The 15,985-nt window shown below is 40.8% G+C and overlaps 1 protein-coding gene and 1 long non-coding RNA gene across 3 annotated transcripts; one reads left to right on the top strand and one right to left on the bottom strand.

Annotated features, from left to right (window-relative positions):
• The first annotated feature begins 2,943 nt into the window (after window positions 1–2,943).
• Window positions 2,944–6,344, top strand: LOC147191202 (uncharacterized). Its single transcript, XR_015103737.1, has 2 exons — window positions 2,944–3,776; window positions 5,065–6,344. It is a non-coding gene; the product is annotated as an uncharacterized LOC147191202 (long non-coding RNA).
• Window positions 6,345–10,321: 3,977 nt separating this feature from the next.
• Window positions 10,322–14,621, bottom strand: LOC147191203 (ADP-ribosylation factor-like protein 4A). Of its 2 annotated transcripts, XM_086136388.1 has the most exons (3): window positions 14,513–14,599; window positions 13,620–13,686; window positions 10,322–13,543 (listed from the first exon to the last, which is right to left on the bottom strand). In XM_086136388.1, the coding sequence occupies exon 3, from the start codon at window positions 13,474–13,476 to the stop codon at window positions 12,874–12,876; it is 603 nt and encodes a 200-aa protein (XP_085992514.1). In that variant the 5' UTR covers window positions 13,477–13,543; window positions 13,620–13,686; window positions 14,513–14,599; the 3' UTR covers window positions 10,322–12,873. The 2 variants fall into 2 exon arrangements, with proteins under 2 accessions (XP_085992514.1, XP_085992513.1); XM_086136387.1 differs by lacking the exon at window positions 13,620–13,686 and having other exon boundaries at window positions 14,513–14,621.
• Window positions 14,622–15,985: the final 1,364 nt, after the last annotated feature.

A 15,985-nucleotide genomic window follows, 5' to 3' on the forward strand; every position in this document is an offset into this window, starting at 1 on the left:
TGGAAGTCCCCCCTCGTCTCCCTCTGAGGAAGTAGAGTCTGAGGACTCTGAGGTGGGCTTTCCTCTCTCTGTGCTTGAAGTCAGGAGGTTAAAAAGATCCTCAGTGGCAAGGTCATGGGAGTGGATGACATCCGCTCGCAGTTCCTAAAGGCCATGAGGCTGTTCTGGTTGATACGTATTTGCTGGAGAGGATGGTCTCCCAGCAAATCAAACGGCCAGTGAGTTTTGACGGGGGTCAGTCGGATTTGTTACCGGCGAGGGTTGGATTCCGCCACGGATGCCCTTTGTCAATTATTTTGTTAACCTTCATGGACAGAATTTCTAGGCACAGTCAAGGTTTTGAGGGTATGTTCCACAGGCAGAAGGCCCTGGGCTGGCTTGGGAGCATCAGTTAATTTCACCGGTCCATCATTCGTCATTCCTCGGACGGGCTGCCAGTCCGTCATCATCAGTCCATCATTATTTCAGGCCAGCTAAGTTCGTCAGTCATCTGCCCGTCACTCCCTCATTGTTATTTTATCCCCAATTCTGTCATCGCTAAATTACTCTTCTTCATCAATGCTATTTTCGAATCGTTCGTAGAAAAAGTGTTGAAAAGAAGTCGAGAAAATCAGTGGAAAAACAATTTACATGTTGCTTCTGTTCAGCACATGTAGGTTTGAATACCAAAGCAGAAATTTCTTTGATATGAAGTTGAAACTGCACCGCAGAAGCAGAGCGCATGTGACAGATAAACTTCCATTATGAAAATCCGCAACCAGATGTTGCATTCTGAAGTTTCGACTTCTTTGCTCCAGCATTAAGTCTACTAAAAATGTCAAATAATTGACACACCTAGTATGCATTTTAAACAAAACAATCACATTTGTCCTGATTCATGTAGAGTTTGTGTCTCTTTTGCCAGCGAAGCTAAAATCCTTGCGTCCTTTTGCTTTTGTCAAAGGAAAACAACAACCCTCCCAGCTATTGTTCTCCTCACACTGAGGTCATTAACAGTGTGGGGAGGAACAACAACAAGCTGGAGATTCACGGTGGCAAAAACATTATTTGCATGATTCTGCCTGCCAACATGTACTTAGAAGCGTGTGGGTGTGCGTGCGTGTGTGTGTGTATATATGTCACGTTGCGAGGTGGTGGTGGACCCCAAAAAGCAGGCACGAGGGAGGAGCAGGTTGTACTTGAAGTGTATTGATAAAACACAGTGTCAGGTTTGTCCAATTTGACACTCAGGAATAAACAAAAGGAGGAGACAGGAGACTCGATTCTGGTACCAGGAGGGAACGAGGAGAAGCATTTGGTTTCAGTTCTCGGCACGTCACCCCTCACGATCTCCCCCTTCACCTCCTCATTTATTGGGAAAGCTACTACATAGGTGTGTCCAACCTAAAGGGTGGGGGCTGTTGAACACACACTGAACTTGTTTGACTATGTGTGTGTATGTGAGTGCAAATTACGTACATGTGTGCAATTGTCACAAAAACATCACGCCGCAGCTGGTGTTGATGGCTCCATTCACTGTTCACCCTTGCTCACCGTTTAGTCTTAACACTTATCTCGTCCCAACCACGTCCTCGGAAAGGTGGTTGCGTCCCTAAACTTCCACACAGTGCACCAAGCATTCTTGATTATAAAAGTGAGTATATAATGGACAAAATGTGAGTACATAATAAAGAATGTGTCTTTATTAAAAGCAGAAGCGTTCTTCATTGCAGGCATAGTCAATTAATGATTGCAAGCATAATCAATTTATCATGTCAGGCATAAGCGAATGTATGATGACTAAAAATAATCAATCCAACACACAGAAAACTAAATCCAAAACAAAGTATCAAACAAAAACCATGGCAGAAGCTCAAAACTAATAGTAACAGAAACATGACCTAAACATGACAGAACAAACAAACATGACGGCAGCAAAGAAACAGCAACAAACAATGACCCGACACCGAGTGGTCGTGCCGGGAGTCCTTTTAATGCAATAACGACATAATGACCAACAGGTGGCACTGTAGGGCTCCCCCTGCGGCTGCACACCTGTTGGTCGTTAGGTAATTAGTTGTATAAAAGGATTCCCGCTCGACCACGCATTGTTGGGTCATTGTTGCCGTTTGCTACTGTCATGTTTGTTTGTTTGTTTGTTTGTTTGCTTGCTGCTATCAGGTTTGTTTCAGTCCTGTTTCGGTTACTGTTATGTTTGAGCTTCAGTTGTGATTTTTGTTTGATACTTTGGACTGTGTTTGTTTTGGATTTAGTTTTCTCTGTTTTAATACAACTTGTCAAGTACACCCTGCTCCTCCCTCCTGCCTGCTTTTTGGGGTCCGCCACCTTGCAACATGACAGTATATATAGAGGCACTTTCCTGTAACATAATTTTGAAACAACACATTTCAACGGGGGGAAAAAAGAATAAGAAGAACAATAAAACAAGATGGCAGGGCAGAAACTCAAACTGTGTTCAAAGTGTTGGAGTGAAAATGTATTTTTAGGGGCATTATAAAAATGGATCGAAATGGCGCCAGGACCCCAGCGATGATGTCAAACCAGAGTTTCTGAAGGCTCTGGATGTGTGGCTCAAGCATGTCTCAGCACTCTTAATGACGTCATTTGCACTCAAATACTTTGGAGGCACTGAATGGTCACTACCAGTTCACAATAGTGCAACTGCCTGGCCCATTGTTATCAGATATCTGTCAATCTTGTTCTTGTGTGTCTCCAGCAGGTGGCAGAGGAGGGCTTGCCCTCCAGCGTGCATACCTGCTGCCAATTTGTGCATCAGGTTAGCTAAGTAAGGACTGCCAAGATCCCATGTCTCTGTCGGATTATTAACCTTGTTGCTGCTCTTGCTCAACTGTTGTTTTCACGTCGTTGTCGTTTTTGATCTCAAGCCTCTCGCCTTAGTTTGTCTTTGATCTTTTTGTTTTGTGAAATTGGACTGTAGTCATTTCGTTAATGTCTCGGATTTTCTATTTTCTTGCATTTGCAAGCGCTTTTTGTTGCATTGTTTTTCCTGGCTCCTTGTGACCAGCAATTTGTCGGTGTGCTTTTCTTATAAAATATATTTTTTTGGTCTGGATTTTTTTTTTTTTTTTTTTGCGGGATCCGATCACCATTAAGTTCGTTCCGAACTGTGTCACTACCATTTTATGTTATTGCTCCATGTTGTTGTTTGATTCCTTTTGTGTCTTATCTTTCTATCGCTTCTCAAAACTTGTCCCGGTCTGATGGCATTTCCACAAAATATCCATCACAATCCAAATACCCAAACAGGGGCACCATATCAAAGTCACAATTTGCAGGCCAGCAGGAGAGGCTGAAGAAAGGGAAAAAAATTGCTGAGAGAATTGAGAGATTTTAAAAATGGATGTAAGGGATTTTTTTTTTTAAATGACACCTACGAACTTTTTTTTTAAACTGTCGGGAATAATGCATAACATGGGCCATCAGAAAATATGTTTATCTTTGTCAGCAGTGGTGTAGAACTGCATTCATATGACTCTGCATGATCCACTGCAGTTTAAATTACCAACCACCCCACTAACCGTAACAGATACGTAAAACAATCCTTCAAGCTTTTGCCACCAGGTGGCGTCAGTTCTTCTTTCAGCCCAATTTACTCACCAAAACATTTTTTGCCAATCTAGCCAACTGCTAACCAATTGTGCCCTGATCTTTTTCTGAAGAGCCGACATGTTCTATCACTTTTTAAAATGCAGCTTGTCAAATCGTTTTAAGAGACCACCGACCCCGAGTGAGGATTCCTACCCAAACACAAGAGGGTAAGTTCTTCCAGGTGTTTGACTTGCCACATTCTTCAGAAGCGCCACAGTGTAATGTCTCAATCTGTTCAAACAGCTGAGATAACCCCCAGGGAATTTTAACTTCAAGAGCTTCCCCGCTAATCAATCGAAGGTGATAATGACGTGGAAGTTGTGGTTACTTGTTAGAAGCGGTACTTCTCTCCATGTCGGTCTTTGAGTGAAAGGGTAATAATCAAAATACTCTGTCTACATTAGTAAAGGATATTGGTACATGTGTCAGCCAGAGAGAGGACCAAATACCTCATCTTCACTTTATTTGTTGCTCAAATACTTCGGCTGCGAATTCAAGCACCCATGCAGAAAAATTATCGAAGGCAAGCAGGGCCAGGCTGGACATAAGAGGACTCCCGGCATCTGTGCCGAACATGTGCCAAGTTACGTAACAGCTTGACAGCAAAAGTGTTTACACTGATAGTTCCAATTTGGTTGGCCTGCTTCCAGTTAGACTTAACCTCAGTGGGTTTTTTTTCATATATAAGGTTGACTCAACAAGCAGATGAGTCAAATTGGGTAAAAATGGTTGTTGACAAGAAAGCAGTTGCTCCAGACATACAAACATACCTTCCTTCAAACATATTTTTTGTTGTAGCCTGAAAATGATGCTATATGAGACAATACAACAACATTTCATCTGGATCTGACACATCAGATACATTTCGAGTGGCATATTTGTCATGGAAAACCTCTGAATTCATTTTTATAAATGCTATTCTGGATTCTTTCTGTTGTTTTGTTGTGTGGGTTTACTCCCTTTACTCCTCTGTTTTGGATTATTTTACAGCTGTGATCATGTGTTTCAACATCAATGAAGATTACTGCCCAACCCCCCCCCACCCCCCCGACCCTCCACCCCGCTGGAAAAATCCATGCAAACTCCAGCCATGCATAAAATTATCTCCACTGCTTCTTTATAAGATGCACCTGGATGTTTGAAATCATTATTTTTTGCCAAACTTTACTCTTTCTATCACTTCGAACATCCTTTATATCAGGAGTGTCAAACTCATTTTTGTCGCCGGCCACATTTTAGTTACCATTTCCCTTGGAGGGCCATTATGACTGAAACCATATAAAAAAAAGTAAATAACGCTTTATTCAACTATTGTTTAAGTGACTGTAATGAGGGGGTTGGTAACAAGAAAACACTGACCATGTGTCTTTTATTTATTACATAAGAGAATTTTAAATTTTGGTAGAGATTTTAGCAAGCATCATGGAAGTTGACATGTTTGATTTGCTTTCGCAGGCCACGAAAAATGATGCGGCCGGCCAGATCTGACCCCCGGGCCTTGAGTTTGACACCTGTGCTTTATAACAAGGAAACATTTGATTCAATTTAAAAAAAAAAAAAAAAAAAAAAAGGAAATAGTCCCACCATCTCAGCTTTGGACGACTTCATTGGTGCCGTTAGTGGGGAGGGGTCACAATAGCAGACTGCCAGGCTCTTCTCAGGAAACCGAGTCAGGCAGGGAGCGGTTCCTCCTCCCTTATCAGCACATCCTGTCCTCCGCTGTGACGACCACACTGTTCACACCCTTCACAATCTAATGCTGACGAGGGCCCGGGGGGCGGGAGCGGGGGGAACACACTGTCATCAATCAACTTGAGCAAACTTCACAATGTTTAGCCCTTGTACTGAATCCACACTCCTCAAAACGGATGGGAGTGATTACTTGGTTTCAGCTTTAAGACAGTCAACGGAGACTGCTCACTGAATGGAAGGGATGCAATAAACAAACACTTTGGTATCTGCTACGGTCTGTGTTGTTGGCGAAAAACGAGGTTTCAGGTTGGATTATACAAATAGAAACACGATATGTCAATCAAGATTCTCGTATTTGTTGCTGCTGCTACTCTGAAAGTTACTAAGTTCATAAAATGTTGCAGTTTCTCTCGCCTGTTTCTTTGCTAGCCTGCCGATTCGCTAGTTAACAACCAATACACAAAACGGCCGACGATAATTTGCATATGGTGCATTCATTTGAGATATAGCAAAGAAGCGCAACACTTGGGAAACATATAGAACAATCTCATCATTCTTCACGTACACAAACACTGAGCTGAAAAAAAAAGTCATCTAACAGCAACCGCAAAGGAAATTGTGACCAAAAATGCGAAACGTATGCAATATTTTTACATGAAATGTAATTTTTTATTATTTTTTTAAAATGGAACCCTTACCCTGATTTTCATTTCTTCTTAAAGTTTTACAATAATTAATGGTGGAAAAAAACTTGCTCTAATTTTGGTCGCACAAAAACCTGACATTTGATGAGTATCAAATACACGTGCTGTTGACTTTTTGGCTCAAAAAGTAGAGTCTCCGTGTTTCCTGGAAGTCGCAAGGACTGTTTGGGAACATGTGACCCCTGAAACCTTTCCCAGTGTACTTTTCTGTATTGGTTGTTTAGCTGCCAAGGACCACAGAGGAGGGATAGGTTCAACCTGACATGCCACGAAAACTTTACGTGAGGTTTTTTTTGGGGGGGGAGCTGGGAAAAAAAATACATTTGCGAAATCCCCGAACTTGTATGGATGTGGTTTTCTGTCTCGTCTTTTTTCACTTCAGTCAAGAGTCCCCACATTTTCCAACACAAATAGACAATGTAAAACACTTGCTAGGAGCTAAATGCTAACAGAAAGATTAGCCGGCCATGTTTCCTAATTTATAAAGCTATTTCATTTAGTTTTTGTCAACACGGAACTGGGGGTTTTTTTTCCCCAGCAAAAGCATGTAACCTAAAGCAGATTGAGGGTTCTGGAATGCATTCATGACATCTAAATAATTTTAATTTGGCACATCTCCGAATGTCCTTTGATTCTGCCAAGTTATGACCTGCATTTTTTAAAAAAATTGGATTTACATCTTAAAATAATAATAATAAATAAATAATAATTCTTGTGCTTGTCTGACTGTTAAGAATGTTAAAATCGTACTTTGGAAATATTTAGAGAGTGAATAAGACTTTTATGATTGGTGAAAGTCGTTTGGTACTGGAATGTTTTTTCTTTTGTTTCCCTTATCGGAAAAAAACAGTTTTGCCCACCACGTGAACCGCAGGTCAACAAGCATTCTGGATTGTGACCTTTGAGATTTCACTCTGCTGACCAAACACAAACATGAGCAAGCTAAATATGATATTTACAGTGATTCTGAAGTAAATTTAACTACACGGGTTGAGCAAAAAGTTGAGGTTACATTTGGTCATCGCGGATATCCCAAATTAATCTTGCTAAATGTTTGTGGCGATTCCAAAAGAAAAATGTGTGCTTAAGGAGCAGTTTCATCACAACTAGACAAAGGACAGCACTTGAGAGCTTTTCCTCTCGGAAAGGATGTTTTCACTCTTGTACTGACTGGCATCAACAGAAGAGGCACCGATGATGCACGAGTCCGATCTTTATCTGACTGGTACAGGACAAAACAAAACACTTTTCCGATAACTACGTGTCTTCCATTTCCCTGTTTCAATCTGCGTTTTGGCTGACATATTGTGTGCGCTTCAAATGAAGAAAAGTAAAAGCTTTAATAGTTGCAAAAAAAGGAGGCAATTCTAAACGGCGTCCATTTTCAGTTCCTGTAGTCAGAATTTAGTTTAATGTCATGTTTACGTACTTTGGTTGACAAGAACGCAGAGGACTCCAAAAAAATGTTTACGGGAAAAAGAAAGCTTCCAAGTACGACAAATACCGCATTGTCGAATACTATTGACCGTCTTGGAAGTTTGTGTGTTGTATTCTCTCATCCAGGGCCGGCGCTAGCCATTTTGGTATCCCCCCCCCGTCCCCAAACCCCAGCACCACCCCTGACAGAAATAAACAATTTCTGAGTACTTGTCAGTTTTGCTTTATTTTATAAAAAATAACTTGTCAATATTAATGCTTCAAAAACTAAACGCATCACCGAAACATGGCTGTGGTTATTGTGGCTGTAAGAAAATGAACAAACTATTGTTGTTTAAAACACTGTCTTACCTGCAAGTGACGCGCGAGCATCGTGTCGCTGTTTTTTTCTTTTCCTCTTTTCCGCCCCTGACTCTTGATGCCTTTTTCGACGACATGTCTAGATATCCAAAAATAAACGTATGCCAAATTTGCGATTGAAGCATAATGGAACAAACTACAAGGGAATGAAAGAGAAGTGGGTGGCGGGGTACCAAAGGTAGACCGACGAGAGGTCCGCACAGGAGATTAATCCTTTTTCTCGTAAAAAAGCAGACGTTATTTTTGTTAGGGAGGGGCCGGCCAGGCGGCCTCCTCAGCCAGGGTGCTCTGCACCTCACACCTGAGACTCGTCAGCTCATCACCCACCTGTTGCCTATCTGCTCGTTTGGACTGGTACAAATTGACTCACAGACCATTCCTCAGTGCAAGTTCGTGCCGTCACCACGCCAGTGGACTCTGTTGCCATCTCCTGCAGCTTTTTGTTCCTTGTGGACTCCTCGTGCTTCTTCTTGAGTGACTTTGTGAAGACTCTTAAATAAACTACGCCAAGTGTTGGCTTCCACGATACCTGGCTGTTGGGGTCACATCCAAACCCTAACAATTTTTGTATTACATATATTTATCAACACGCTTTACAAAGTTTTATTATAAACATTATATTCTGTTATTATAATTCCTATTATTAGGATTTTTTTTTGGTGGTGCCCTACTCGAAGTGCATGACAAGCATATGCCGAGCGCCGTGTCTGCTCTGATCCCAGTCTACGAACATGGCGCGCGATAATTTTCCCTTTTTAGTGACACGTTCCTCTCACGAAAATCCATTTTGAAACTATTAATAATAATAGAATATATATTTTTTAAATGATATAAATCAGATTTAAGTTGGTAAATTGATTCAATGCTGTAATGTAACGGAATATTGATTATAGTGATCTGTAAATGTGCTAGAGTGTGTGCTGATGTAGTCCCTGTACACACTGAAAGTTGTACGAATATGTAAGTACAGTAAGTGTAAATGCATTTGTATACTCGAGTATGTCTATATCAGGGGTCGGTAACCTATGGCTCGCGAGCCGATAAAACTAAATATTCTCGCTTGTTTAATCCATGCATCCATTTTTCACTGCTCAAGTCCTGTTCAGGGATGCAGTTCGCGGCAAGAGCAATTTTCATTGGATGATACTGGCCTACGTTGGCCGTTGCTGGGGAAACAGGTAAACGCCCCCTTTTGAATCAGGCCGCTCGGTCATTAGCTCAAAGCTAAGCCTTCGACAAATAAGATGGCGAAAAGAAAAAAAGATGGATGGTAGACTTCAGGACGAATGGACCGAAGGATTCGCCTTTGTGGAGAGAACAGGTTCTGAAGTGTGTCTGAATTGCAATGATAAAATACCACCGATGAAACGGTCGAATGGAAAGTGGCACTTTAACATGCGCCATGCTACATTCGCATCAAAATACCCTGCGGGAGACAGCAGAAAGGAAGCGCGCAAGCTACTAGGCAGGGTGCAAGCTAGCCAGCAGCAACTCCGCGTATGGACCCGGCAAGCTGACTATAATTTCGCTAGCTTTGCTAGCAATCGTGAGGAACGGAAAACCATTCACATTAAGGGTGAGTATTACAACAAAATTAGTTAAAATAATACATTCAGAGGCTTATTATACTGACATTTTGCTGAATTCACTTTTAAAATACTCTGGCTCTCACTGAAATACATTTTCAAATATTTTGCTTTCATGGCTCTCTTAGTCGAAAAGGTTCCCGACCCCTGGTCTATTAAGTTGACTTTTTTACTTTTCTTTTCGGATTGAGACACACTAAATGAATGATCTCTTAATATATTAATATCAATCAGGTAAAAACTCACAAACAACAAGGGGGAGGACTACATAAGTTTTTTTTAAACTTCTTCCTACTCCCTTAAAACGTGTAAATTGTGCTCGATGATTTTTTTTCTTACTTCCCTTTACTTCCTGCTAAATTACTGTTATCCGTTTATATGTTCAGTAAATAAGCTCTGGCCAAAAGAGGCGTCAGCAGATTAAGTGTTAGCCACATTTGCATTTGGCACACGATATGAGCGATGACCTGCATTGACAAACATAATTCTTTGAAATGATTTGAACAAGGATTCAAGCATTTTTTATTTATTTTTTAATGACCAGGCGAATTTTAGGTAACTTTTATTCCGAATTGGCCCTTGTGCCAATAAACACTAGAGTTGACCACGTGATTTATTTATTTTTTTGTCCCCAGGTACCGTGTGCAAAACAAATCGATTATCTTTCAAAATTCTAGAGTTTGCTTTGATGTTGTGCACATTTAAAGATGGAGGAGATAAAGCGTAGAGACATAACATGGACATGTCCTTGTTAAACATATAAAAACAACAACAACAAGGAGACAACACGGCACAGTCAAGTTGCACGATCCATACAGTCAGTGCATCCAACCATTACGGCAGTGAATTTCCCAACACGTTTGTGAATTACATCCAAAAGTGTCTCGACTCAGACTCTCCTCCGAATTGACAAATGAAATAGACAACGGCGGCTGTCGTTCATTTTTCTTTGCTTTATTCCAAAGGAACGAGAGGAAATAAACACATAAATATGATCAAATGCTTCTTTCGAGGCAATACGATTCATTTCATGACAATTTCGTGATGGTCCTTTTGGAAAAATCATCAATAGGACCATTTAAAGTGCATAGAGACACGCCGGCTGTGATGAACACGCAACTGCTTTTTTTTTTTAAAACGGGCTGACCTGGGGGATGTTCCTACAGAGCCAAAAAAAGCTTGTCAATTAAAACGCATGACACAAAACACACGCACGGGCGGGTCTGTGCTAGCGATGAAGACACAGCGTCTGCGGTCAATAATTTTCCCGCCGCCGGGACGCGGCGATCACATTTTAGATGGCGAGTCCGATTGCCACAGTTAGAAAATTAACGTTTGAAAATCGGCGCACGATTCCGGAATATCCGTGACATGTTGAACAAAGGTGGAAATGGAAGTCGTCCTCACAAAGGGTAGCAGCCACTATTGCTTGAGTTTTGGGCAACTTTTTCCCCAGCGATCATCACCAGTCAGAATTAAAATTACTGACCAACGGAATGGACGAACACATTTGCGCAGTATCAATAAACAGTAAATAGCACGTGGTGCTTTAGTCAAAATAGTTGAGGAATGCTAACAGATCAACAAAATAATGTTGGCCCACTCAATTCACATTAACTGGGCGAGATGTAAATTTTTAAAATTAGCATTCATAACAAGAAAAGCGTTGGAAAAGGCTCTTAAGAAAACAAAAACAAACAAACAGTTAACAGGCTTCGGCGGCAAAGAATATTAGCTTGAATGCTAACAATTCACCACGCAGTCGAGCAAGCAAGGTAACAAGTTGATGTTAACTGTACAAGACTTGAATGGTCAATCAGATTCATACCATAACAGTTTAGCAAAGAATAGCATCGGCTCCCACATTTTCCCGGACGATAAATCGCAGGGATTTTTTTTTCATAGTTTGCCCAAGGGTGCGATATATACTCTGGAGCGATTTATGTGTGAAATTATTAACACATTATTGTATCATTTCACATGTTGTTTTCACATTAAACCGCAAGAGGGCGCTCGAGGCCCGCGTTGATGATTTTAACACTGGCGGTAACTTAAAATAATACTACCGGTATTGAATAAAAACAACTGAGAAGGGCTGAACAAAAATGACACCGAAAGGAAAATCATATTCTGCAGATTACAAAATGCAAGTAGTGAAATGTGATTTGTGTGGTTTTTCTTCTTTATTATGCATTTTATGGCTGGCACGACTTATAGTCTGGAAAATATGGTATTCTTTAAAAACAATTTGTTTTTTGGTAGTAGTAGTAATACAGCAGTAATAGTTATGATCCTCATCATACATGGGTGTGTGTTTTTGTGCGAAAGGACACAATGTTCAAGATCTGGCTCTCAGTACAACGCTGGTCAAAATATTTGGAGTCTTATTGTGTCACATTGTGCATTCCTGTCTTCATCATGTAAACGCCCAAAAGACACAAATCTTTGTGCAACAATGACAACAACATTTCCTGCAGAGTCACAAAATATACATTTGATTGCATTACGAAACGATACAGTGTGTCCCGATCTGTATTCTCCAAAAACAAGCTTTGGTATATCGTCAAAATATAGAAATTGATTGTTTTGACAGCATGAGATTGGCAGTGCACTCGCCATCTATAACATTTTAATTCAAACCGACTGTATTGGCCCGAATATAAGATGGTGTTTTTTGCATTGAAATAAGACTGAAAAAGTAGGGGTCGTCTTATATTCGGGGTCTAGACATTATACCCATTTACGACGCTAGATGGCGCCAGATACCGTTGAAGCGAATGCTGAACTGGACTCCCCAGGCCAAAGCGAACACCTGTCACAAAGAAGAAAAAATAAAAATAGCGGTAGCATGAAGAAGAAAAATAAAAAAAAGCGGTGAGAAAGCAAAGAGAAGAAAATAATAGAAGAGATAACAGAAAATGGAGAGACTTAGCGACAATCTGGAGAAAAGTGGGTCGAAGATCAGCCAGGTTAACCGGCAGCTGAGGAGAAGTTATGATGTCATTTACATCTCAAAAACCAGAAGCCATTCATTTACGAATGTGATTGCACTTTAGTTTACATATTTAAATTTTCAGAAATTAAGATTTGAATGAGGCAAAATAACATGCTTTTTCTCTAAAATATATTGTTAGAATCATTTGTTTCAGATGTACTGTCATTATTTTCTGTGTAAAAATTAATTTGGTAGTCAAAAAGTCTTTTTTCAAACTGGAGTCTTGAAAAAGAGGGGGTCGTCTTATAATCAGGGCCGTCTTATATTCGAGCCAATACGGTATTTAAAAAAGTTTGGTAATACTATACTTCCATCCGTATTTTTTCACAGATTCATCCACAGGGCAAAATTGATCAGATTGTCCTTGATCGGAGCCCAATGCTAACTGACCCGAACAAGCGTTGCACTCAGCGATCCGACCACAGGATGTGGGGGAAAAAAACAATCATTCTCATGCATGCCACATTTTATATTTCCAACAATGTGCGCATTATCTCCTCTTCTTCTTTTTCTTCTGTTGTCGCAGCATCTTCCGCCTCTTTGTGATCATCGCGTGCAGTTTGCAAAGGCCTTCCGGCAGGCCCTCGCCGATGATAGCGCAAGCCGGCTGCAGGTGCCAAGGCGTGGCCGCGCTAAGCTCCCCGAGGGCCAACATGTTCTCCATCTCAGTCATGCTAAGCGAGTTCCTTAAGTCCTGTTTATTGGCCACCACCAGCACGGGAACCCCTTGGTTCTCCGCCAGCCGGGTGATCTTGTGCAGTTCCGTTTTCGCCTCCTCGATGCGCTCGGCGTCCACAGAGTCCACCACGAACACGATGCCGTCGGCGCAGCGGGTGTACGAACGCCACAGAGGTCGCAGTTTCTCTTGACCGCCTACATCCCAAAAGTGGAAGGACGTCGTCCGCCGGTGATCCCCGAGTGACACTTTGATCTTCTCCGCGTTGAAACCCTTTGTCGGGACGGTGTTCACAAACTCATTGAATCGCAGCCGATACAGCACTGTGGTTTTGCCAGCGCAATCCAACCCAAGTATGACAATGTGCAGAGGCTGGAAAGACAGGGGGCAGGTGAGTTCTGATAATCCGTTCCCCATCTTGGTATCTGGAGCAGGAGGTCACTTAAAATTCAGCGGGCTGCTTTTCTTCTGCAGTAGCAAGAGCCTGGGGGGGGAGGGGGGGTCAAGATGGTATGCATAATGAGTCAAATTTGCAAAGACTAAGCACGCTAGTGACTTACAAAACGACGAAACGCTCAACAGGTGTAGCCGCCTTTTTTCTTTTGGACTACACATCCACACATGATCCTAACAAGAGAGATGAATGGGAAATAAAACAGCAGGGTGGATAGCAGCCCATTTGCACATGCAGTCCCACAGCGTCAAAGGAGGATTTCATACGCTAATTTCTACATCGAGAGTGAAAGTAAAAAAAAAAAACAAAAGCAAAAAAAAACAAAGGCTTTAGCTTTGTCCTGAAATCCAAGGTCTGTACCTGATGTGAGAACGCGGTGTAAAATAAAAGCACAAAGTTTCACCTAACGTGTTGCTCAGCAACAGCAGACGTGTATTAAAATGCACAACTTGTCAGGGGCCGCACGGAGCAGTCGAGTCATATACTTCAAGACTATAAAATGTCATCCGAACGGTTTAAAATCTGCTTTATTTTCTCAATACATTTTACTTGATTTTTGTACATAAACACAAAGCTTTATTTCCACATCCAGCTCATTGATGGCGTTGATTTTTTTCTCTCTCCTCACACAAACTAAAAACATTGACTGAAAACTCGGGTTTGAAGGCTGATAACATAATCACAAAATGCACACACGATAGGTTATGGTTAATTTACTCCAAAAAAAAGGGGAAAAAATCTACATCAATTTGGCTTAGAAGAGCTTGAGTTGGAGAACGGTGTGTTTTTTTCGCCAGTTTCCCAGAAGTTGGGAGTAAAAGTTGTTTCTATAAAGCCCTGTCAAAAGCTATGCTGCACCACAATTCATTAATAAACAACGCTTATGTCTACCTGCGAGAGATCGAGAACAATGATAAATGTGGCAAAAAATAACCACGTTCTTTTGACGGAAGGTACAATAAAATGATTTTAAAATTGTATAATTGGAGAGAAACTTACACTGGCGTGGATTATTAGGCCATTATTAATTGGTCGCTGGTTTTCAGGAGACATACACGTAATTCCCTCTCCGCGCATCAACGCTCTGATATCTCCCGAGGAAACGAGAACCTCCCTACCTTCTCCGGAAACGTCAAGTATGTTGGATCAGCATTTCAGTTTCCGGTAAGAAATTTCAAAGTATATTGTTTGATACGCCATGACAGGTTTTGAGTCTATTCTTAAACCGCCATTAATGACATTTAATTAGATTTACCTAACCAAGTCGTGTATTAGATTTAGGTCGTTTGTATAATACATCAATTTAAAATTTAAATATTGACTGACGACTGTGCGGTAATATACACCATAGCTTTTATTATGGTAAAGACAGTTTCGTTGCCTCTGCAATAGACGCGCAGAAACCTGAAAAAAATGTTACTATATATTGTATATGAATATCACCTTGCGAATATAAAATAAAGACAAAGTTCTTCAGTGATACGCGATCGAAATCGGTGTTTTGAACCATGTACCCGTAAAAGACAAATTTAATTTATTTCGCCGCTAGATTGTACTCTCTGAGGATAATTCTGCTAATGAAACCGCGACCTCAAATGAACCGTGATTCATAATTCACACTCTTAACTTGGTCGCAAATTTTAAATGTCATCCCTATTGTGGGAAAAATACACATAAACACCGTCGTGAAACGAATCCAAGAAGTAGTTATTCTTTTGTGATAAATGTCTTAAAAAGACACTAATTTGTATTCATACTTTTATAATAATGTAAAAGTGTGGGTGGTTCAAGTTAAAGTTGTTGATTTAAGCTAAGTTTTGATTCCACTCAAAACAATTACTATAAAAAGACAATTGGAAAATCGTTCATTTAAACATATTTAGATGTTTAGGCCTATGACACGAGTAAGCTTCAGTTATGACGAGAAAAAAAGATGTTTGGGCTTTTCACGTATTGGTGCTGGCCTCGTGTGGACGTTAAAGGGAAGCATCAGAATGTCTGCTCGTCTATCCCAACAGTTTTAAAACTGTCATTTGAAGAGGCAGCTGCTGGAACGAAACACACGTTAAGCAGCACCAAAAACCGAATAAACAAAAACAAAAAAATGTGATCGGCACGAAACAGAAAGACGCAAGGCCGGGGAAGTGAGATAAAAATTCATCTTGATCCGTTTTCTGTACCCACTTTCTCGAAGGTGTAGCACACTTCTTACCCATTGTTGGTTAATAACAAAACATCGGCAGCTAAAAACAGTTTAGAAGTATTTGTAATGAAACAACTTTTCCAAACAAACAAAACAAAAACATTTAAGAAACGGAGGTATGCCAAAAACAAACATGACCTCCTCTGCTGAAAAGGTATATTCATAGTCGCGTACACAATTATAGGTAGACCACTGTTCATGAAAGAAAAATTCAGTGGTCACAGAAATAAATCGAATCGGACAAAAGCACTAATAAATAAAATAAAACG

This window comes from Hippocampus guttulatus, chromosome 18 (assembly GCF_054856545.1).
Source record: "Hippocampus guttulatus isolate MCC_2025c chromosome 18, RoL_Hgut_1.0, whole genome shotgun sequence".
Classification (NCBI taxonomy): Eukaryota; Metazoa; Chordata; class Actinopteri; order Syngnathiformes; family Syngnathidae; genus Hippocampus; species Hippocampus guttulatus.